At 45.0% G+C, this 23,455-nt stretch overlaps 1 protein-coding gene and 1 long non-coding RNA gene across 3 annotated transcripts; both read left to right on the top strand.

Annotated features, from left to right (window-relative positions):
- Positions 1-1,649: 1,649 nt before the first annotated feature.
- On the top strand, positions 1,650-5,057 carry LOC136521689 (uncharacterized). Of its 2 annotated transcripts, XR_010775617.1 has the most exons (4): positions 1,650-1,915; positions 2,142-2,224; positions 2,305-2,879; positions 4,112-5,057. It is a non-coding gene; the product is annotated as an uncharacterized lncRNA (long non-coding RNA). The 2 variants fall into 2 exon arrangements; XR_010775616.1 differs by having other exon boundaries at positions 1,651-1,915; positions 2,305-5,057.
- A 12,658-nt stretch (positions 5,058-17,715) lies between these two features.
- On the top strand, positions 17,716-19,421 carry LOC136519846 (GDSL esterase/lipase At5g03600-like). The gene is made up of 3 exons (XM_066513226.1): positions 17,716-17,816; positions 17,916-18,493; positions 18,724-19,421. Exons 1-3 carry the CDS (start codon positions 17,768-17,770, stop codon positions 19,237-19,239), a joined length of 1,143 nt encoding a protein of 380 aa, XP_066369323.1. The 5' UTR covers positions 17,716-17,767; the 3' UTR covers positions 19,240-19,421.
- Positions 19,422-23,455: the final 4,034 nt, after the last annotated feature.

Genomic DNA, 23,455 nt, shown 5'->3' with positions numbered 1-23,455 from the left:
ATTTTCTCCTTTAATTTTACTATAATTATTTCTTATTTATTTTTAATTTTTATTTAAATTTCATGATGTTCATGTAGAAAATATACGATGATCCGTGATATATTTTTGTATACTCACACTATGTATAAGAGATGTTTCAGTGTGTATTATGGGTTGCTCACATAGTTCCATAATCTTTTGATTATATTTAACTTATTCATTTGTCCTCTTCTTTATTTAATCTAATTAACTATTTTAAGTATGTTATTTCTTTTCATTTTCATGTTTTTTATTTCTTATATTTCTTATTATATATCTGATGTTCATGTAGTCTACATGTTATGTTCTATGGTGTACTACATGATGTTCACATAGTATAAATGTGATGTTCACTTTATTTTTCTCTTTTTAGTAGATTTTTTAATTATTTTCTCCTATGTTTTGTTTAATCTTTTATTAACTAATTCTCTTCTTAGTAATTTACTTATATATATATATATTTTATAGCATTTTTATTCTTTTTTATTTCACTTTTCTCTTCTTCTTTATTTTACTCTAAATAATTATTATGATTATTCATTCTCTTATTTTTTTAGTTTTTTATTTTCTATTTTCCATTATATACATGTGATGTTCATGTAAGATATGCATATGTTCTTTGTTCTAGATGTTTCTTGTAATGTTCGTAGAATATACATACGATGTTCATGTTATATACATGTGATGATCTATAATGTATTTTGTAATGTTTGTTTAGTATAAATTGGATGTTCCACGATTATCTTTTGAGTATTCACGTAGTCCTTGCGAGATGTTCTATGTTCTAGACCTAGCCCCGAGCCCTGTCCGGCGTCCTGCGTCCAAAATAATTTCTGAGTCTATGATATGTTCGGCGTAAACCGTGCACTTTGTTGCGCCGATATTAACACTTTCTCCAAACAGACTGAAAATGAGCTTTCACTTGATCCACATCACCTAGGAGCATTGTTCGTCTAAACGACCGTTTAGCCCGTTTACACACCGTTTAAATGCTACACGGTGGTACACCGTTTCAGTTTAATCGGTTGTTTTGACCGTTTTGCCTAAATAATGGGCTAAACGGCATGTGGCCTACTGTTTACCGCTTAGCGTTTAGGATAGCACTGCCTATGAGTTCGATTGAGTGTGCCAAAAAATGATTTCGAGCATATTGCGCGTTCGGTGTAAATCATACACCTACCTTGCGTCGTGATTAGCACTGTCTCTAAATGGACCAAAACAAGTTTCCATTTGATCCACTTCACGTAAGAGTACTATCTGGTGCGTCCAAAATGATTTCTGAGCCTATGATACGTTTGACGTAAACCGTGTACATATCTTGCGTCGAGATTAACACTATCTCTAAATAGACCGAAACAAGTTTCCACTGACACACGTCACCTAGGAGTTTCATCGGGTGCGCCCAAAATGATTTTTAAGCCTATTGCACGTTCGATGCAAACTGTGCACCCATCTTGCGTCAAAATTAATGCTGTCTCTAAATAGACCAAAACGAGCTTCCACTTTACCCACATCACATACAATCGGATGCGTTCAAAATGATTTTCGAACCTATAGTATATTCAACATAAACCATATACCTTCTTATTATACTGATATTGATATTTTCTCTAAACAGATCTAAACGAGCTTTTGCTTAGACCCACGTCGTCCATGAGTTCGATCCGGTGTGCGCAAAACGACACGCTAGACCTAGCCCCGAGCCCCGTCCAGCGTCCACCTCTCTCCATCTATTGCGGCGCCGGGGTCCGCGTTCCCGACCTGGCGAGCTCGTAGGGTTGGCGCAGCCACCGTCGTCGGCTCGCCAAGGAGCGGAGACCGGAGGAGGAGCAGCCACCGTCGCCGGCTTGCCGCTTGCTGGGGGCGCTGGACAAGGCACTCGACAGGGATCTTCTTGGTGCGTTCTTGCTTGCTGCCCTTCCCTCTCTCGCTCGCTCCTTATCTGCTATATCAAAATTTGGTTTGCTCGTTTAGTTGTCCCATGAATCGCTGCATCAGGATGGCTTATTTTCTCCAATTAGATCTTGAATCTTCTCTGGCCAAGTATGTGCTTTGGTTTGATTCACATGTCTGCACTCAACTGCAACTTGTTACCTGGATTACTCATGTGTCTTTGTGTTCAGGTCATAAAGCTCACTGAATTTGGTGTTCAAGGAGCAGAATCAAACAACTTTGATGTGACTGGTGTATCCTGAACCCTGGTGCAGTAAGTCTCATTAACCTTGCGTGTTTCTCAAAGCTTTCTTTCCATCCATTCTCATTATCTTCTCCTTTTTCTTCCCCCAGATTGAAGCTGCGTAGGGTACGGATCTGCAGTTTTTCCCCTTCAATGCTAGCAAAAAGAGAGAAAAATCTCATCTTTTGACTACTGGAGCTTGGGGGAACGAGTTTGCAGGTGGATGCTTCTTGAGGGACAAACTAGTTTGATGCAAGGTCAGCTTCTTCTTATCTCCTCTATTAAATCATGTTACAATCATGTTTATTTGGATATATGTTTTGAGAAAAAAAACTCTTGCAAGGACATTCCAATCTGAGAGTAGGGATTCATTTGGATATATGATTCTTGAGATTATTGATGCGGATCTAACTAGAACTCTGAGTTTAGTATGTATAGTTTATGTCATCCATTCTTGACTATTCAACCATGTTAGTGTTTTTTCATGTCAAACACAGAAATATTCAATCATGTTCTGAAAATAAAGCTGCAGAGATTAAACTCTCCCGAGAGCAGTGAGTCCGTTTTGTCGCAGGATTTTTTTTTCCTCGAGCAAGGCCTTATGCTAGTCGTGCCAACATAATTTAAGCTACAACTCCAAGCCATAGATAGACTTCAGCTGGCTGGGTTGCACTTCGTTGTTGAGGTACGTCCATCACCAATGCCACTACTTCTATTTTTTTCGCGAGCGGGTATATACTCGTATTTCATTAAGACGAAAGGAATTGTTTTACAACATCGACAAATTCCGGTTGTTCCATGCCCACTAGCAAGACGCTAGCGCGCATGACCAACCAAGATTGTCGATCAGCTAGAGCAAAAGCCTAGCAGATACAACAAAAGCAAAGGACTATACGGCCGTGAATACAACAAGGCAAGAGCATTGGGACCGCTTAGCGTACTCGACGTCCGTCACTGGATCACGACGCTGACCTCTCCCTGGAAAGAGGAACTTCATGGCTTCCCGCCTTCCAGGGGGCAGCGACGTGACGAAAGTCTACTGAAACTCCTAAAAGGTCACCTCATCAGGCTTCGCCGTCTTGACCTCAAGCCTGAGCTTTTTCATGAGCACCTTTCTTGCCTGGGCGTCCAGCTTCGATGCTCTGAACTGGCTCTTAGCAGCTAAACGGGCGCTACGCTTGGGGACGAAATCGTCATCATTAGCAACCTTTGGGTCCTTGGTGATGCGCAGCCTAGGTGGTGACACAATAAGCGGCTGCTGAAGTGGTAGCTTGATGGCATTGATGAAACTCTACATATCGCTGAGGTTCGGGGAGGACACCGCGCCATTGTCCCCCGAAGGATCCGAAGCCATCCCACAGCTATGCAGAGGTGAAGGTGGCGGTGTGGGGGCTTCCTCTGCAGGAGCAGCAAGCACGACCACTACTTCTATCATTGTGTTTGCGTCTGGTGACGACTGCAGTGCTGATCGTAGCATTATTTCTGATCATAGCATTATTTATGTTAACGTCCACCGCATAAATTATTCTTTATTTGGGTTTTGCTGTTGATATCTGCTCATTTGTAGCTCACCATCTATAATATCTTTGCTCTATCCATTTGTTAACTGTATGACTGCATCCCAGAGTGTATACAGTACATGCAACACTAACAATATCTCATGTTCACAATTGACACGGATCCTACATTTCCATATACATGCTGTGCTTGTGTTAAAAGTCATTTATTCTTGACTTGTGTTAAAATTCAGCTGTGCTCTATATATGTTCCTTTTTCTTTACCAATTAATTCAGTTTTAGTTTCAGTTTCCGCAGCATTAAACTTCTTGTCCATATTTACCAGCTTGTCTATGTATCTTTCAGTTTCAGTTTATGATATAAAACTTGGATCTGACTCACTGTTTCTCTGTTTCTTCAGGTGAAAAGATGACATCCAATGCATCAGAGGGGTCTGGAACTCATGAGATTATTGAAGAGGGTCATACATCTTTGATGCCACGTCGTACGCGGTCCAATGTTTGGGAGCACTTCGAGAAAGATTTGGTTCATGTGGATGGTGAGCTGAAAGCTATTTGCAAGTACTGCCAACTAAAATTGGTTACCAAGTCTGGCGCTAGTAGTCTTAGAGGTCATGTCGCCAATGCTTGTCCAGCAATTGACAGTGCTATCAGAAAGAGATTTCAAGCAAGCATGAGCAAGCAACCAGACAATACAAATTTTGTCTTTGATGCCCAACTCTCCTACAACTAAAAAGGCTAAAAGTAAGACTATTTTTTGTGCGAATTTTTTTTGGTCGCTCCTCACTTCCGGCCATGCGATACCCCACGCGATAGAAAAAAAAACTGTCATCTCTGCGATCCCCGCCTGTTTTGAAGGAAACAAATCGATCACTTGAGGCCACATGCATGGAAAGAAACAATAATCATGTATGGAAGAAAACAATTGACAAAGATCAAGCAAGACTCCTCCCTTCCGGCCATGCGATACCCCGCGCGATAGAAAAAGAAACTGTCATTCCTGCGATCTCCGCCTGCTTTGAAGGAAACAAATATATCACCTGAGACCACATGCATGGAAGGAAACAATAATCATGCATGGAAGGAAACAATTGGCAAAGATCAAGCAAGACTCCTCCTCCCTTCCGGCCATGTGATACCCCACGTGATAGAAAAAGAAATTATCATCCCTGTTATACCCGTCTGTTTTGAAGGAAACAAATCGATCACCTGAGGCCACATGCATGGAAGAAAACAATAATCATGTATGAAAGAAAACAATTGGCAAAGATCAAGCAAGACGACTTAATGAGGTTGGCCCTTAATTTTAGTGTTTTCAGCATGCAGACCTAAAATTAAAAAGTGGCGGCTCCTTGAGAACATCAGTGGTGCCAAATAAAAAATGTGCAGGTTATACATGGTGAGACTGGTGAACCTTCTGTAATTTTCTAAACGAATATTCCCACCATTCGTATATAGGTCCATTCCCTGCGTTTCTTCGTGCTCCAATTAGCATATAATATGAAAGTATTGTTGTGTTTATCATGACTTTCAGTTGACTACTCCCATTAACATATATTTTCTCTGCCCTAAAATATAAGTCGTTATGGGATGTGTGCAGGTCAAACCTTCTCAACTTTGACTAGGTTTGTAAAAAATACGTGCAATATTTATATCTCCAAATAAGTTTATTATGAAAATATATTCAATGGTCTATGTAATGATACTAATTATGTATTATAAATATTAATATTCTTTTATATATAATTGGTCGAAGTTAAAAAAAAGTTGACTTATCGGGAAGCGAGAATGAATTCTATTTTGGGACAGAGGGAGTATATGAAAGCAGTGTTGAAAATATTTTAACAATTAATTTTGTCTCTGTCTGATTGGTAAGCTTAGACATTATAATGGCATAAAAAATTTCGACTCTCATGGACATCCTCATGGATCAGTGCAAAGCATCCTAATCCTACGGCATACACAAATGACAACCTTAAAGTTATGATATTTTCAAAGGATAGACAATAAAGACCGACGTTCTAGCATTAGAGTATATACGTGCAGACACATAGGCATAGTGGTGTAAGTGAGCAACCAGCAGGAGTCGAGAGTTAGGGGGTGTTTGGATCCCAGGACTAAACTTTAGTCCCTGTCACGTTGAATTTTTAGATATCAATTAGGAGGACTAAATATGAGCTAATTATAAAACTAATTACATAAGTTGTGGCTAATTCGCTTGCTAGCGTCGTGTACAGGATGGTATGGAGATGTGGTGGAACTTATTCGTGGATTTATTGGCGCACGAAATAAATGGATATCAGAAATCTCTTTCAGCCGGTATAAAAATGATCTTAGTCGTATCACGAAAAGATCTACACAGTAGAGTTTGTGAGCCAGCAACGCCATGCTCTCTGTGACTGTAAATTTCACGAACTTAGCGTTTTGGATTAAATGTCACTTTAACGTCGGTCATATACTTTTACAGTATTGTTATCTTATCGTGCGATCCGTGTGTTTTTAGTACAAAAGTTTAGCTGTCTCGTAGCAACGCACGGGCACGAACCTATTTACATATATACTCGAACCTGTGTGGATTATATGGAGATGTTGTGAAACTTATTCATAGATTTATTGGCGCACGAAAAAAATGGATATCATAGAATTCTTTCTGCCGATATAAAATATTATCTTAGCCGTATCACAAAAAGTCTATACAGTAGAATTTGTGAGCCTGCGACGTCGCGCTCTCCGTGACTGTGTTAAGTTCACGAACTTTGCTTTTTGAATTAAATGTCACTTTGATGTCGGTATTTAATTTAACAATATTGTTATCATATCGTGCGATCCGTGTATTTTTAGTACAAAAGATTTAGTTGTCCCGTAGCAACACACAGATACGCTACCTAGTCTATTGTAAAGCTATGATCAAGCATATCATTCATGCTGAGGTCCCATTTGCTGCTAGCTGTGCAGATTATCTTGTAACGAAGAAGCTGCTAGCTGTGCAGATTATCTTGTAACGAAGTAGCAGATTATCAGGAGTACCGAGTACGTGATGTTTTAAACTTTTTTTTTTTATTTTTCCTAGATTATCTATTTTCCATATAAAGAGCTAGTCTATATGTTCCTTCTTTTATTTTCCATACAAAGAGCAGTAAACAATAGCTTGGGGTGAACGGCTGGAGGACTGGTAGGTTGGCAAATGCATTTTAATGGGCTCAACCCACGGGTCCCACATCTGGTTTGGTTGGCTAGCGGGCGACGGAAGTCATGGTGCAACCTGGTGGTCAAGGAGCCCGACCCCCGCGTGTCTCTCTGAGGCAACCCGGGGGACCAACCCCCGCCGCCGCCTAGGGCCCTCCGGTGCCGTCCCTCCAGCCGCCGTCGCTGCTCTCTCCGGCGTGCGGTGGCGGCGGCTTGCGGTGGTGCTGCTCAAAAAGGCAGCTGCCGCACCTCCCTCTTCCCTTCCCGCCTTCTCTCCTCCCCTCTCACTCGCCCTCCCGGAGCTTCCCCTCAAGCAGCGGCGCTACTTGGCCGGCGGTGCTCCTAGGCGACGGATCTGGCTCTGTGGCAGCCGAATCTGGCGGCCGCGTCCCAGGCGAGCTCGTCCGGCGGCCTACCGGGTCGGCCTGCCCGCGCCCCCTGGATCTGCGCCTACGGGGTGGCGGCTGGCCTACGGTGCCTGGGCCCGGCTGGATCCGAGCGGCGTTGTTCGCGGGGACAGGTTGGGCTGCGCCCACGGCGGCCAGCGGGCTGCAGGGGCCGGAGGGCCCGTGCCTTCAGCGGCTTGCGGCCGGCGGGGACTGGCTGGCTCCTGCTGACAGTGGCCGGCAGCCAGACCTCGTCTCCCCGTTGTGGTGCTCCCACCCAGTGGAACACCTACTCGGGCGTCTGCTCGGCTTTGCCGCCCCCCTCGGTCAGATGTAGTGGTGATGCTCTATTGTGCCGATGCCTCTTCATCTCGTGCGTGTGCAGGGCCCTTGGCATGCGCGGTTTGGTCGTGGGCATGCCGGCGGTGGGGTTGCGTGACCTTGGTGTCCCTGCGTCGGTATCTGGTGGAACCGTGGCCGCCCTCTCCTTTTCAGGGCACAGATGGTGTCCTGGCAGCAGTTCCTTCTACACGTGTGTGCGCGGAGCATGCAGTTTGGCTGGGGGCAAGCTGGCGGTGGGGCTATGTGTCCGTGAGCACCCTCCCCCTGTGCCTCTCGTCGAGGAGGGCAGAGCGTCGTCTCGGCAGTATGACGGTGTCATCCATGCCTCTGCCTGCAGCTGTGGCGGCGTTGGGGTGTCAGCCATGGAGTCCGGATAAGGGAACAATGTCATTTGTTGCCTCGAATGTGACAGCTCTTGCAAAGGTTCTGGACGAAACCTCAGCCCAGCCCTAGGCTGGGCCAGTGACGAGGGACGCCATCGGGCGGAGCTTCCTTCTTGAAGGCGTCGCTGAAGAACCTCCTGCAGGCTCGGGGCCTTCTTGGGGTTTTCCTCGGCACAACGCTCAGGCGAAAGGCTTGCTAAGCTCTTGCTTGGCTAAAGATGATTACGCTCTTGCGTCGTTCACCTCCCTAGAGGCATCGTTGACTAGTTTCGTGCCTTGGTGTTCTAGTTTTTCCTCTCTTAGTGTGTTGTGGTTGTGCCACTGTTCGCCCTTGTGCTGGGGCATTTGTCTGTTGTTGTTTTTCTTATTAGTGGATATGTCACGAACTCGCTCTTGCGCAGGGGCTATTGTATGGTTTTAATCCGGTTTTCCAAATTTAACCGGACAATAGGGTTTTGTCTCGTTCTCTAAAAACGGGGCTGTTGATGATAATCAATACTATTCAGGTGGGATGATCTTCCCCGGTGACAGTTAAAAAAAAATGGTGCAACCTGGTTTGGCTTCTGCAAACGAACGAGCGAACTGTGGTGGGTTAATTAAACAACACATGCACGTCCTGGATTGGTGTGGGTTCGGTGCGGATCCTAGCCCATTGTCAGGTTTACATGACACATGCGAAAATAACAAAGCAACGGATTCGTCTTTATCTACGTTGTTTAAAAAAGTGTGCATCTGTCTACATACAATTATTTTAACTCTATGCATGAAATAAAGTCTGCATCAAATATAATATTACTACGAAGGAATACAGGTGCTGTTTGGTTCCCTAGTTTTATTACACTAGCTAAGAGACCTTTTACACTCATTTGGGAAAATATGATACCCTAAAAACTTTCAGGTGAAGTGCTACAACGGTGTATCTGTGTGCTTGCAGATTCCTTCTGCTTATGCTAAGAAACACCAATAGAAACATCAACAATCCAACCATACCACCATAGCCTAGGGTTGTACAACTAAACAAGCAATGCAACTAAATCTAGCCGGAGAGAATGGAAGAGGGGAAGGAGGATTACCTCGGGCGCGCGCCAACAAGGCAGATCCGGCCTAATAGGCTACGATTTAGGAGGTAGGGTTCATGGGGTGGACGGAACAGAGAGAGAAGAGAGGGTGCGGCGCGGGAAAGAATGGAGGAGGGAGGAAGAAGGGGGCTGCGGCGCGACCTTATGTGGCCAGACCTCGGCATCAAGTCAGGCCACACTGAGGTCTGTGGCTGAGATATGCGGGGCCCGTGGCCTCTGTGGCAGATGCGACCGAAGTTGTCGCTGACGTGGCAAGACCTTGGCGTTGTCTGACACCATGCCGAGAGCCTGACCTCAGCGTCGTACCCTTATGCGCCGAGATGGTTGTCGGTTTTCAGAAAATGTTTTGCCAGGGGACTATTTGTAAAAAAATATTTTTAAAAAAAAGACCAAAATGCAAAAAATTCACTGAATTGTTCGGGTTTCTGATTTTTCGATCTAAGCTGAGGTATATCTATCGAACTGAAAGATTTGAAACCAACAACAAATAAAACCTCCTTTCAAAAAAACAACAAATAAAACCGAATGATTTGCCACTCCCGCCGGCGTGGTTATGATATGATATCCGACATCCGCAACGTATATAACGCAACGCAAAAAAAAACCGAATGATTTGCCAGCTATCCGATCCCAGCTAGGGCTAGTACGTTTCTGTAGGCTATAAATAAGAGCCGCGCAACCGGTTGATAGCACACAACCAAACCTCTCTTTCTCCCATCTTCTTTTTCTATTCTATCTTCCACATGGCTCGCCACCGAGCCATGGCAACAATGAAGCTCCTTGTCGCCGCTGACTGCTTCGTTCTCCTCTGTCTCAACTGTATTTCATCCATGCTAGAAGATTTATTTTGGAGAGTCCATCAGCTGAGTGTTCGGCCAACTCAAAGTTTGTACAGATCTAGTCTAGTCCACAGACTTGGGTAGGCCCACAATGCAACATTATTATTCAGCATCGATTAGGCATGGCGGGCCAAACGGTTTGGGTTTCTGATTTTTCGATCCAAGATCCAACTAAGATTCGAAAGCAACAATAAATAAAACCGTGCTAGACTACAAGTTATAACGACTAAGAGACCATTCGTAACTAACTACTCCTGCCGCCGCGCGGTTACGATATGTAGTCCCGCTCCTCAATTTTCTAGGACCTAGAGCGACACTTTGAAATCTAGACCCTTATTTTAACATATCACTAATACTCATATTTATATAGCATAATGTTACCAATAAATACATGAATTATATAAAAAACATTTTTTATAAACTAATTTATTATACATATTAGATTAAATAAAGTTGCTCCTCAATGCATATAGTTGTCAACCATTTAACTTCTCTTGAGACAAATTTCTTGATTACATGAGGAATTGAACAATTATTATCTAAAACCAACATAGTTGAAACAAGATAGTATTTGTTGGAAACTTGCGCTCCGAACATGTCAAGGGGTAGAGAGAGGAGAGTTGTGATTAGGATTTGCAAATGAGTGAGAGGGGAGAGTTCCTTACCCTCATGCTCTTGGCATTATATATAGGCAATGCCATTTTACAATTGCCCCCTTGGTGGGGATGGAATTCATAAGACACTACATCAACCCCTATTGAGCCTCTTAAGGGGGAGTTGTCACATATGAATATGGGCTCCCCCAACAGTAGCCCTTAGCTACTAGGTTATGGCTGGTACTACATGACCTAGTGCTCATACAAGAAGAGGCAATACAACTCAAACCTTGGTTGCAAGGATCGCCCTTCGCAACTTGCATGTGCGCAGCACTAAAAACTCCATCCCAAAAACGCTGTGGAAAAAAGGACATGGAGAAAAGAGCACGCGCACAACTCTAACATATACATGTTCCAATCCCTGAGGCTTCGATTCTAGCTCCAAGCGACTTAATCTTTCAGACATCTTCATCTTTGGTCTTTGGATTCTTCTGTTGCATCTATAACATGGTTCATCAGCTTCGCTCAGCGCTGTGTAGGTCTTCATCTCTAGGACCTTCTTGATGTGTGGGCCTTCGTTTCCGTGGCCTTCGCCTTCCTTCTTGCATACCTAATTTCCCACATAGTTACCAACACCCGAATAAGATCGGCATGGGACATTATCTCAAACAGGTTCGCCAACCAACCTCTTGAGTTCTCCTACATCTCGCTAAGGTGTTCGATGATTCCCTCGCTCTCCAACGCCCAAATGCATGTTTCCAAGAATCAGGGGTTCCACAGAAAGCACATTGGCCATGATCAGCCATATTTATGCGGTGAAGAACATCTGTCGATGGCAATGAGTTGCGAGCCACCAAATAAAAATTCATACATTTGAAGGCACCATGACCTACCACAAGGACGACCACTCCTTCTCTTCCTCTCTCCTATTAGACCTTGCTTCATTCTCTGACAAAGCACGCTGCATAATAAGCATTCTATATGCGGATCTCACTGTGAAAACTCCCGTCTTGTCATGATGCCAAGCCTAGAAATCCGGTTGGCGCCGATGACACAGAGGGTTATTGTAACACCCCGGTGTTATGCCAGCATTTAGACACTGCAAATCATACATATCATGCATCATCAAGCATCCAAATTATACATGCCTAATCATGTAAATAACAACTGAAACACTGCTTCGAAACATATGAAACATGTTGTGAAACCTAAATGTTGCATACATTTGTTAGAGTTGTTTTGCCCTGATTTTGTTTGCTAGGCTAGTAAAACATGTTTGGCTACTATTGTAAATCATCTAGGATTATTTAGTTCAATTTTTGGAGCAAGGTTTGTATTCAAATTAATTCAAAATTTTGCTTCAAAAATAATTCCCCAAAAATTAGGGTTTTGAGTTAAACATTGACTTTGATTTTATAATTCAAAATCTAGATAGAATTGGACTTTGGTCATAAAAGCAAAGTTGTAGAGAATTAAATTCTAATCAACTTTCATTTTTGGTACATTTTCAAAAGATGTCATTTTCTTGCTCAAAATGATATTTGAAAGCTGGCATTTAAAATTTTCTTGAAAATATAAATGGAAAAAGGGCTTTTCTCATTCGCGGGCCGCCGCCTCGTTTCCGGCCCACGGCCGAAGCCGGCCTGGCCTGCAGCCGCGAGCCTCCCGCGCCAGCGCCGCGCGCCTCGCCAGCCTAGCCCAGCCCAGCGCCCGCCTGGCCTGTCTCCGCGCTCGCCCGCCCGCTGACGCGCCGCGTCGCGTCCCGACCGCGACAGAGCTCGCCCACCGTGTGGCGGCCATGCGCGACGCCACCGCGTGTCACAGCCAGCCTGCGCCCGCGCCCACGCGCCCGCCTACTTCTGCTGAAGCCGGTGCGCTCGCTTGCTCTCTCCTACGCTGCCTCTCCTCTCCGCAAGCGTCGAGCTCCCCCACTCCCCCCCTCGCCGCGCCACCGCACCCGCCGGCCAAATTCACCGCGCCTTCTCCACCTCGGCCAGCAATCGTGCGCCAGCAGTTTCGCCTCGCTCTCCGGCACGTGGTGCTCGCGCTTGTGCCGACCGATCGAGCTCAGGTAGTGCTTTCTAGCGCCTCGCCACTGTCGGCCATGGCGCCGCCGTGCTCGACCGTCGTGGAAGTCGCCCTTCCTGCTCTTCTCCACCCTGCCTAGCTACCTTCCTGCCTTCGCCAGCCTCTCGTGAACCGCATGCTCCCTCTAGCTTGCCCTGGCACGCCCGGCAATGGCCGCCGGCCTCGTTGGCCGAGCCGCGCCGCCGCGGCGTCACAGCGCCGGCGTGGCCTTCGCCTCGGCCGAGCCAGGCCGAGAGGCCATGGGCCGACGCCCTGCCGAGCCGCCTCCCCCTTCCCTTCGCTCGGGCCGCGCAGGCCAAATGTGGCAGTGGGCCGATTGATTCCCGCGGGCTGGCCCAGTAGCAATAGGATGATTTGTTTTCAATTTTTATTTGAAAATAGAAATGGTTTAGAAAATGTTTGGGTACTCAAATTTGCTCCAAAACTGTTGAAATAAATTTTTCTAGGTTGCTTATCATCAGATCTACTTGGAAAAATTATTGCATGTCATTTTTGAGATACTTTTCTGTAGAATTTTATTTAATCATGTATATTGCTGATAACTTGAAAAATATGTAGAAAAATCTATAGGCTTCAGAAAAATATGATTCCAAGTTTGTTGATCTTCTTATGTAATGTATTTCCTAGGAAAAATATGTTTCATGCATGTGCTGTGGGAAAATTTTGAGGTGTAGTTCAAGTACCTTTAATGGCTGATTTTTGTTATTTTAGCTAGGGAGCAAACTTTGTATAAAACATGCATGTGATAATTTTTGTACAGTCATTGTATGCTATGAAGAACATAGGAAAAATACTAACTCTGTTGTTTGACACTTTTCACAGTACAAAGTATTTTTATGTTCATAATTATGCCATAGCTTGTTATATTTGTGTAGGCTAATCTACTCATTCAAATACCATGAAAATCTGATAGTAGACTACTTAGGGTAGTATTATGCTAGGGTAATTTTCTAAGATTTTTCTAAGCAAGAAAAATAGAGGTTGCTATTCAAACCTATTATTAATTAAGGTTTAATTAAGTGTTGCTTTTTGTGTGATTAAGAAATTAGTAAAGCTTTGGTGTATGTTTGAAGCAATTAATAAGATGTGTTGATTTAGCATATTAGGAGTAGAAGAGAATGCAGTAGATGACATGTGCTTGTAGTATATGTTCTTGGATGATGTTGACTACCTTGCCTTCAAACATATCCATTGTATTCATCTCATTCGATGCACCGTTTGCATACGCGCTTACGCACATTGCATCATATAGGATCGCAAATCAAGAACCCAGTCGTCATACCCGAGGAGCCCGAGGAGCAGCTCGAGGTGCAGCCGTAGGAAGTGCCCGAAGCCGACGAGGAGGACATTGAGGAACTTCCGGAGTGCCCCGATCACCGCCCGAGCTCCTTCGAGAGAGGCAATCCTTGGAGCATTTTCTCCCAGTTTGCAATTATTAATTCAACGCTTTACTTTAATTGATGCATTACGTTTAGGAGTTGCTTGCAACCGTTGCTGCATTATACCTTGTTTACCTTTGTTATACTATATCCTTGTTACCCTGGTATCCGCAGTCGAGTCAATGCTTAGCTGGCTTAGACCGGTAGAAGTCGAGTGATTTTCTGTCACCTACGAGCTATAGGTGGTTACCTAGATCTGCTTGGATGACTATGAAGCCATGGTATAACTAAGTGTTAAATGAAATTGAGACCGGACGGAGACTTGTAGAGTTTTGGACTGTAGTGCTTTTCATCTGTGTCGATTAAGGACAGACCGTTGTTGGGCCTCGAGTCATGTTGAACGCATGCCTTACATTTAGCTGGCCGGATAAAGTACCTTCCGACCGCGAAGCTGGGAGATTATTCGGGCCGAGTAGATTGCCCGCAACGCACTGTGCCGGAGCAGGTGTGGTAGGACACGGGGGCGAGATGATAAGATCAAAGTGCAGTCGGTCGGCCCCCGGGTACATGTGGTTCCTGGCAAACTCGAGACTCCTGGATAGTTGACTCGGTGATCAATATCTCACTTTAGCGGGTGAGTGAGGTTTGTGTAAGGAATAAATCACCAACTGGTTAGGAATCAATTCGAATCGCCATCGCTCCTGGATAGTGAGCACTTGACTTGAGTTACTTCATCGTAGTAAATGTTTATGGAACACTTGGACAGTTATAGTGAATATGACAGTATGGAAGTTGTTTAATGATCATTGGTTATCATTATCTGCTTAATCACATGTTTGCTCTAGTATAGGTGCAAATCTAGTCAACAGGTTAATAACAATTAACTTGACAATAATGCTTTAAAAAGGGTCTTGAAATGCTAAAAATGCTTCTTTTTGCAAATGAGTCAGCTACCCTACTATAAAGCCCTTCATAATCCTTGGTGTCACTTATTTTCGGTTATGTCGGGTAAGTCTAGCTGAGTACCTTCTCGTACTCAGGGTTTTATTCCCACTTGTTGCATATGGGCAGATGTATTACGGCTACTGTATCAACTGCCTTTATCCTGCGATGGGTGATGCTTAGGACCATGGGCATGGTCATTCCTTACGTCTCGTCTGATGCTTTTGTTGGAGATGATCATTCGCTGGCACTATATTTGAACTTCGCTTGAGTGTGTGTGTGGTTTGACAAATGACTTCCGCTACTTTTATTCGAACTTGTTTTGTAATAACTATGTTGAAACTCTGATGTATCTGAGATTGCGAACTTTTATGTAATATGTGATGGTAACCGCTAAACTTATTACGATCTTGGCTGGAATGGAAGTTGGTTTGAAATCCTTCGTGATTTCACGGACTACCGGGTTATACGGGCTTAAGTTTGTTAAATCGTCTGCTCTGGCGGATGATTTTCTTACTTAATTTCGTATAATTGGTCGGTTCTGTTACAGTTATTAAAAATCACATCAATATTAGCTTGTGTGAAACATTTCTGAAGCTTTATTCAATCCCAAGCTGCCAATGCGCTGTCAATTAGCTCGCTCACAAGCTGTGGGGGTTGTGGGCTAGCGCTGGGTACTACCACTGCATACTATCAGTCGGTAGCTAGTCCATATTCCAAACTGATGTAGCCGAACATGTACCGATTCTCCTGATTAGGCTGAGCTGAAGCACTTCCCTGCCATCCAAAATTGATCGCCAGATTTTAGAGGGTTCAGAGCCTAGATTAGCCTCCAAAAATCACCTTGTGGAAAATAAATCGCCTTTAAAATCCGGGCGCTCAGAGATGCCGGTTCCTGAAGGATCCGCCAAGCCTGCTTCGCAAGCAAAGCAAGATTGAATAGCTCAATATCTCGTAATCTCATTCTCCCAAGGAACTTTGGCATAATCATATCATCCCATGCCACCCAACATGTCTTCCTCTTTCCCGCGTATGTAACTCTACGTGCAACCTACATTGAGTTCATCTTCTTTTAGGACAAATCTGAACCAAAAGTCATACAAAGTATAATATACATACCTGGTGGGGCCTTTGGCATGGAGCCGTGGCCTAGAGCGGCCGCCCCGCTCTCCCTGCCCCAGGGCCGGGCCTGATGATATGATCTCCGGCATCCACAACCGCAACGCAGAAAAAATAAAACCGAATGATTTGCCAAGGCCCTCCGCGGCCGCTATCCCCAGCTAGGGCTAGTTTATGCAGCTCTATAAATAAGAACCATGCAACCGGTTGAGAGCACGCAACCAAACCTGTCCATCTTCTTCTATCTCCCACATGGCTCGCCAACCAGCGAAGACGACAACAATGAAGGTCATCGCCGCCGCCGTCTACTTCATTCTCCTCTTTCTCAATGGTAATACTATGCTTCTAGCTTATTCCATTGTCGTCTACATTATTATATATACATACAGATAGATTCCGAATGAATTTCTATGCATGTAATGCAGTCGTGGAGTCACGAGCAGTGGTGGTCGGCGGCGGTAACGTTACGTCGTTCAAGCGTCACCGCGAGCGTCACCATTGACTAGAATGCACTTTGATAATTTGTTGATGAAATTGTTTCTAAAATACGAAGTTTAAGGACTAAATCGATCACTTCAGTAGTTTGGGTAGGAAACTGAGCTCAAAAGAATGGCCATTTTGAAAATGTAGAGATCAATCTGAGCCTTTTGCAACCAAAATAAGTATTCGGCCTTTTAAGTAACGCGAACTGAGCTCAGTTGGTTAGGTTTCTTGTGGTGGAATCTGTCCACTCGGGTTCAAGTCCTCGACTTGACATGGGTGCTCGTATTTTCCTGGATTTATTTCAGGTTTTAACGACGCTATTCTTTCAGTGGTAGACGACGTGTCCCTCGACAGCGAGACGTCTGTGATGACTTCGTCAATCTCGAGATTTACCGATCTTCGGAGGTGCTCATAGAAGTAGAGTGTGCGTGCATGTGTTCATAGGGGTAAGTGTGCGTTCGTGTACGTGAGTATCTACGTCTGTAAGTGGATCTCGCAAAAAAAGTAACAAGCTCCGTTAAAATAGACGCATTTAAGTGTGTAAAGTAGCAGTATAACATATTTTTTCTGGAATCGACTAACAAATTTTACAGGTCTAGTCTAGTTCACGTTTCATGGTCCAGAGTAAAGCTTTGTTTAGTTCCAAAGTGTAAAGTTTTAGGGTATCACATCGGATATCACATGGGGTATTATATGGGGTGTTCGGATACTAATAAAAAACAAATTACAGAATCCGTCAGTAAACCACGAGATGAATTTATTAAGCCTAATTAACCCGTCATTAGCACATGCATTACTGTAGCACCACATTGTCAAATCATGACCTAATTAGGCTTAAAAGATTCGTCTCGCAAAGTAGTCGCAATCTGTATAATTAATTATTTTTTAGTCTATATTTAATACTCCATGTCCAAACATTTTGATGGATAGATGTAAATTTTTAGGAGAGAAGCTAAACAATGCCTAACTCCTGTAACGAACAAAGATTTGAAAAGAAGAACAAAACCGTACAACTGGGAGAATATTCGTAATCGCAATCGCAACTACTCCTGTCGCGCGGTTATTTATTATGATATGATATCTGCCACGCAACGCAGAAAAAAAAAACCCGAATGATTTGGGAAGGCCTCCCCTATCCCAGCTAGGGCCAATTTCTGTAGGCTATAAATAGGAGCAGCGGCAACCCGTTGAGAGCACGCAGCCAAACATCTTCGTCTTCCATCTCCCACACAACAATGAAGGTCGTCCTCGCCGCCGCCTGCTTTGTTCTCGTCTTTCTCAATGGTAATGCTATGCTAGCTTATTGCATTGTCGTCTACATTATATATATACATACATACAGATAGATTCTGAATGAGTTTCAATTCTATGCATCTAACGCAGTCGCGGAGTCACGAGCAGTGGCCCCCGGCGGCGGTAATGTTACGTCGTCCAAGCGCCACCACGAGCACGGTCACCAGCACGGCGGCGGTCACCACCACGGCGGCGAGCGGCCGACGCACAAGCACATGCTGTTCGTGTTCGGCGACGAGTTCGCGGACGCGGGCAACCTGGCGTCGGAAGCGTCCCTGGGCGGGCTCTCCAAGTCGTGGCGCTACCCGTTCGGCGAGTCGGACGCGGCGCACGGCCGGAAGCCCACGGGCCGGTTCTCCGACGGGCTGGTGCAGTCGGACTACATGGCCAAGATCATGGGCAAACGCGAGTCCCCGCCCGCCTACAACGGCGACGGCTGGGACGGCGACACCGTCGACCCTTCCGGCATGAACTTCGCCGTCGGCGGCGCCGGCGTGATGCAGGCGCCCAACGCGGCCTCCGTCGGCGGTGCGCCCACGCTCCGCGCGCAGGTCAGGCAGCTCCGCGACCTCGTCAGGGACGGCGTGCTCCAGGACAAGGACTTCGAGGAGTCGGTGGCGCTCGTCGCTTTCTCCGGCAATGACTACGCTCAAGTCGATGTCGACGGCGTAAGTTTCATTCTCATCTATCTATGATCTATCTAAGAGAGAGAGAGAGAGAGAGAGAGAGAGAGAGAGAGAGAGAGGAGAGAGAGAGAGAGAGAGAGAGAGAGAGAGAGAGAGATTTATTTATTTATGTCATCTGCATGCATGCAGAGAGAGAGAGAGAGAGAGAGAGAGAGATTTATTTATTTATGTCATCTGCATGCATGCATGTATATGAATCTGATGATATGCAGTTCGAAGAGTTGATTCCGAGGGTGGTGGACGAGCTGGAGAGCGTGGTGTCGCAGCTGCAGGACATGGGGGTGACCAAGGTGGTGGTGAGCACGCTGCCGCCGTTCGGGTGCTCGCCGTGGCTGGCGAGGGATTCCAACTACACCTCGTGCCTCGACGCCTCCAACGACGGGCCCGCCAAGCACAACGCGGCGCTGCGGGACCGGCTGGACGGCGACGACGACGTGATGGTGCTGGACGTGTACACGGTCATGATGGACATGGTGGCGCCGCCGGCGGAAGGGTCGGAGCTGTCGGCGCGGTTCAAGGAGCGGCTGCAGCCCTGCTGCGAGAGCTACGACGAGGACGGCGCATACTGCGGCGACCCCGACGGCCGATACTGGCTCTGCGACCGGCCGGAGGACTACTTCTACTGGGACTTCGTCAACCCGACGCAGGCCGGGTGGAGGGCCGTCATGCAGATGCTCCAGGGACCCGTCATGGCCTTCCTTGGCATCTCACAGCTCAACCACTTTTGAGTTGAGTTGAGTTAGTTGTTAGGATTTGATCTGCATTGGAATGGAATAAACTATAATGGACGAAGGCTAGCTAGCTTTGTTAGGTATCTTAGATTCTTATTAGTTAGTTGGATTAGCTAGGAGTTTTTAGCTATAGTTTTGGAATAAGTAAAACAATAATTCTTCGTCCATGCTATATGTATCATAATATCAGATAGCTTTAGCAGATTAGGGTTTTGGAGTCCATGAGTTGATGCTGTCTATTTTTTCCTGTCTGCAATTATTAAATATCCTGCTGAGCACTCATTGAACGAATAACTCTCTACGTTAGGCTGGTTAGCAAGATGCGCTTCAAGGCAAGCGGCGCGGGTTTGATCCCACGCACACCTCTCCTTGTTTTTGCAAGGATTGCTCTCTTTTTCTTTTTCTTTTTCTTTTTTCGTTTTTTCTTTTTCTTTTTCTTTTTTCCTTTTTTTGCATGGCGTATTTCATTTTCTTTTTTGTGTTTTTTTTCTTTTTGCGTTTTTTGCATGGCGTATTTTTATTACAAGGACTGATTTCTTTTTCTTTTTTGCGTTTTTTGCATGCGTGCATGCGCGCCGCGGGCGTACCTAGACATGCAAAGTTGCATGCAGCGCTCCTTGCCGCGTTAATTACTCGCGTTAATGGCTCGCTGGAAAACGAAGAGGCCGCGCACCGCGGGGGCAAACTCGTCTCAAGTTACTGTGGACCACCCAAAACGAATTTCTTTGTGAAAAACGTCAAAAGCTCCAGAACGAATTGTTTTTAGGGATGGGGGGAGTATTTGATTCATCATCTATAAATATATAATGCAGCATCCAAAGACATATTTCATTCGGGGTTGAGTGTATATTGCATTCATTTTTTTTGGTACAAACATAATGAAAATGTGACTTATTACGTACAAATTTATTTGTGCTGTATTTCATTCATCATCTAAATATATAATGCAGCTTCGAAAGATATATTTCGTTGGGTTGAGTATATACATATGCGTTTGCATTCTTTTTTTTTTTTTGCATAAACATAATGAAAATCTAACTTATTACATACTCCATCCGTTCCAAATTATAAGACGTTTTGACTTTTCTAGATAGATAGTAAAAGCTATGAATCTAAGAATGCCAAAATATTTTATAATTTGGGACAGAGGAAGTACAAATTTATGCTTAAATATTTTTATACCGTACCTTTTATCACGTAGTAAATTGCATTGGACGTCACTGTTTTTTTTTTTGCATATACGTGCCCATTCTTTAAAATCAAAGGATTATTATATTACTAGATAGCGTGTCTGTGCGTTGCTACGGGATAACTAACAATTTATACTAAAAACACACGGATCGCACGATAAGATAACAATACCAATGTTAAAGTGACATTTAATCCAAAAAGCAAAGTTTATGAATTTAACACAGTCACGGAGTGCGCGGCGTCGCAGGCCCACAAACTCTAGAGCTTCCAGAGATTGGGTCGAATCCAACCTAGAGCCTCGGAACCCTACATCTTTTCTTGGACGGGCTTCACTTCGGATGCGTCGGTAGCAATATCAACGATCTCCAGTCAATGGACCAAGTCGTATGGATCCCCATACAATGGCTCAGACATGTAAATTTTGTTCTTCTTGTACTTGGATACACTTGTTCCACTGAAGCTTTCATTGAAATGTTTAGACACGAACAGTGTCTGATCACCGATGTCTCTCACCCTGGACCACTCCGGCGTACGGTCGTGGAGGTTGCACTTGTAGATCGCGCTGCTGTAGGTGAAGCTCTGTGTCTCGTGGAACATACTCACCATGGCACCCACAATGTGCAGCTCACCGTTTGATTCCAGGTAGCTGCGGTGGCAGAGCCCCGCAGGTGGCGACAGTGATGGCAACAGCGTCGCGGTTGGAATAGCGCCGCCGGTGTTGCTGCTGCAGACGAAGATTTCTCCAGTGCAGTCGATCGCCAAGAACTTGTCTTGGCAATGAACGATGGACCCCACGGAGAACTCCAGTTTGGTGTCGAGCAGCGTCCATGCGCTGTCGACTCCAACCCGGCAGAACGCGACCTCCGTGGAGCACCCAAGCATGGCCATGGCCACGCACTCGCGGCCGGCGGCGTCAGGCGGCGCCGAGAGCACGATCTCACGGAAGAACACGTCCCCCATGTCTTCTAGCTTGATGGCTCTGCCTGCGGCATTCGCATCCCCATAGCCGTTGGTGGGATGGAGGACCCACCGGCCGAGGACCCTAGACACGTGTTCCGATGAGGACGCCGCCGCGAACGCCGCGTCACGGACGCCGCCTCATCCATGAGCGCCAGCCACCCACACGAGGAGCCGCACGCCACCTTGCCGCGCACGTCGGGCAGCGTCTTGGACAAGACTTCTTCTTCGAGACGCAGTAGAAGCCGACACGGTCCGAGTCGGGGTCGAACGGGAGCAGCAGGAGCGGCCCGAAGGTCGCGAACAGGATGGCGGCGCGCCATGGGGAGCAAGCGGATCGGAAGGACGCCGCGTCGTGGCCGGACGCAAGACGCTGCCCGATGGACTCGAGGAGATCCTTTTGCAGGCTGAATCTCCAGTTAGGGAGAGGTAATGACCTTCTCTTGGGATTGGGAGGCTGAGCCATGGAAGACAGATGACATCAACTATGGTTCACGCAAGAAACAACAAGCGAGGGCGATGGAACACGTGAGCGTGAAACCAAATGAAAGGAGGAAAAAGATGCCCCTTTTGCAAATGCAAAGTGGGGAAGTAATTAAATGTTTGGCAAGGTTCTCAGAAATGCAAAGAGGTTCCTTTTGTCTTAATTCTATTTCATTCTGTGTTAATTCTCTTTCCTTTTGCTCGTTGCCATGTATGCTGGTGCATGCAAACATGTAATGTGTATATGTATAGCACAATAATTTTCTACTTCCTATTTTGCCGTGATTCCTCTATCACATGACAGGCAATATTCAATCAAGGAGAATGTCACGATCAATCAGTAATTAAGATGTCGTGGGATCGCAGGCGTGGGCAGACGGACGAACCAAAACAAATGTCGCACCAAAAAATATCCACACTTTGTTCTTTTTAGTTGTAGGAGAGTTAAACCTCTTTGCTAGATGGGTTGTTCGTCATGAGTTCGTTCAATAGTAGCCACACGACATGTTCGTTCAATACCTCTGGACGACGGCACAGTTAAATTGTGTCCGAATCCCTCGACATAATTTGATTCGCATATCAAATTTTAACTAATGGTTCTTTGCCCTCTGATATATAACGCAGCCACGATTCCACGTTTCATTCATGGTCCTCACAGCCACGATTCCACGTTTCATTCATGGTCTTCACTTCTTGTTACGTGTCAACCAGTAGAGAGGCACGTACGACATGCACGTATATATTGAACACTACTTCTTTATATTTTGGGGGCAATACCTAACTACCGATAATTTACCTTATCATTTATTTGCTAAATTCTTGCGTTGGTCAGGTAGCTCAGGAACTTCCATTATATTATTGAAAAATTTTATGATGGTTGAAAAAAATATGGACCATTCATAGGACGAGATTGGACAGAGCAAAAATAGGAGGTACCCATATAAAAATACTCAAAGTACCAAATAGGTGGGGACGGTACCAAAACAGGTGAGGGTAGTACCAATTATGTGGGACTAGATCTATTTTTCTTTCTTTTTTCTAACTAGCAAATATGACCGTACGTTATAACGAGAGGAAAAAACCTATTAAATATTTTTGGGAAACTACAATAAGAATGGTACATGTTATTTATGTTTCACCATTTATAAATTCAAAAATTAAAAGTTACAATTTATTTTTTGATGGCCATGACATCTATATTATAATTTATTGTTGGCAACTATGACAATAACTATTAATCCTGTATCAAACTAAAATACAATTTTGATGGTTTTTTCTCCTAGTGCAAAGTGCATATCATAACTTTAACTTTTGTTCTATATAGAGTTAAATGCACCTGGGGTCCATGAACTCGTTATATGTACCACTTAGATCTATGGACTCTGAAAATGCATTATGGGTCATCTAACTTATTAAATGATGCACCGCAGGTCCACGTCGCTTTGTCAACGTTTTCTTGCTTACAGGTCATTGCCAACCTGACATGTTTTTTTTTTCATTTAACCCCTTACAGCCACGAACCAAGCGCGTGTTGCCACCATGGCCACGCCATAGCAACCGGTGGCTAGCGCCGCCCATACTC

This window comes from Miscanthus floridulus, chromosome 18 (genome assembly GCF_019320115.1).
Source record: "Miscanthus floridulus cultivar M001 chromosome 18, ASM1932011v1, whole genome shotgun sequence".
Lineage (NCBI taxonomy): Eukaryota > Viridiplantae > Streptophyta > Magnoliopsida > Poales > Poaceae > Miscanthus > Miscanthus floridulus.
Note: the sequence above shows the minus strand (reverse complement) of the source record. Positions and strands in the feature narration are given on the sequence as shown.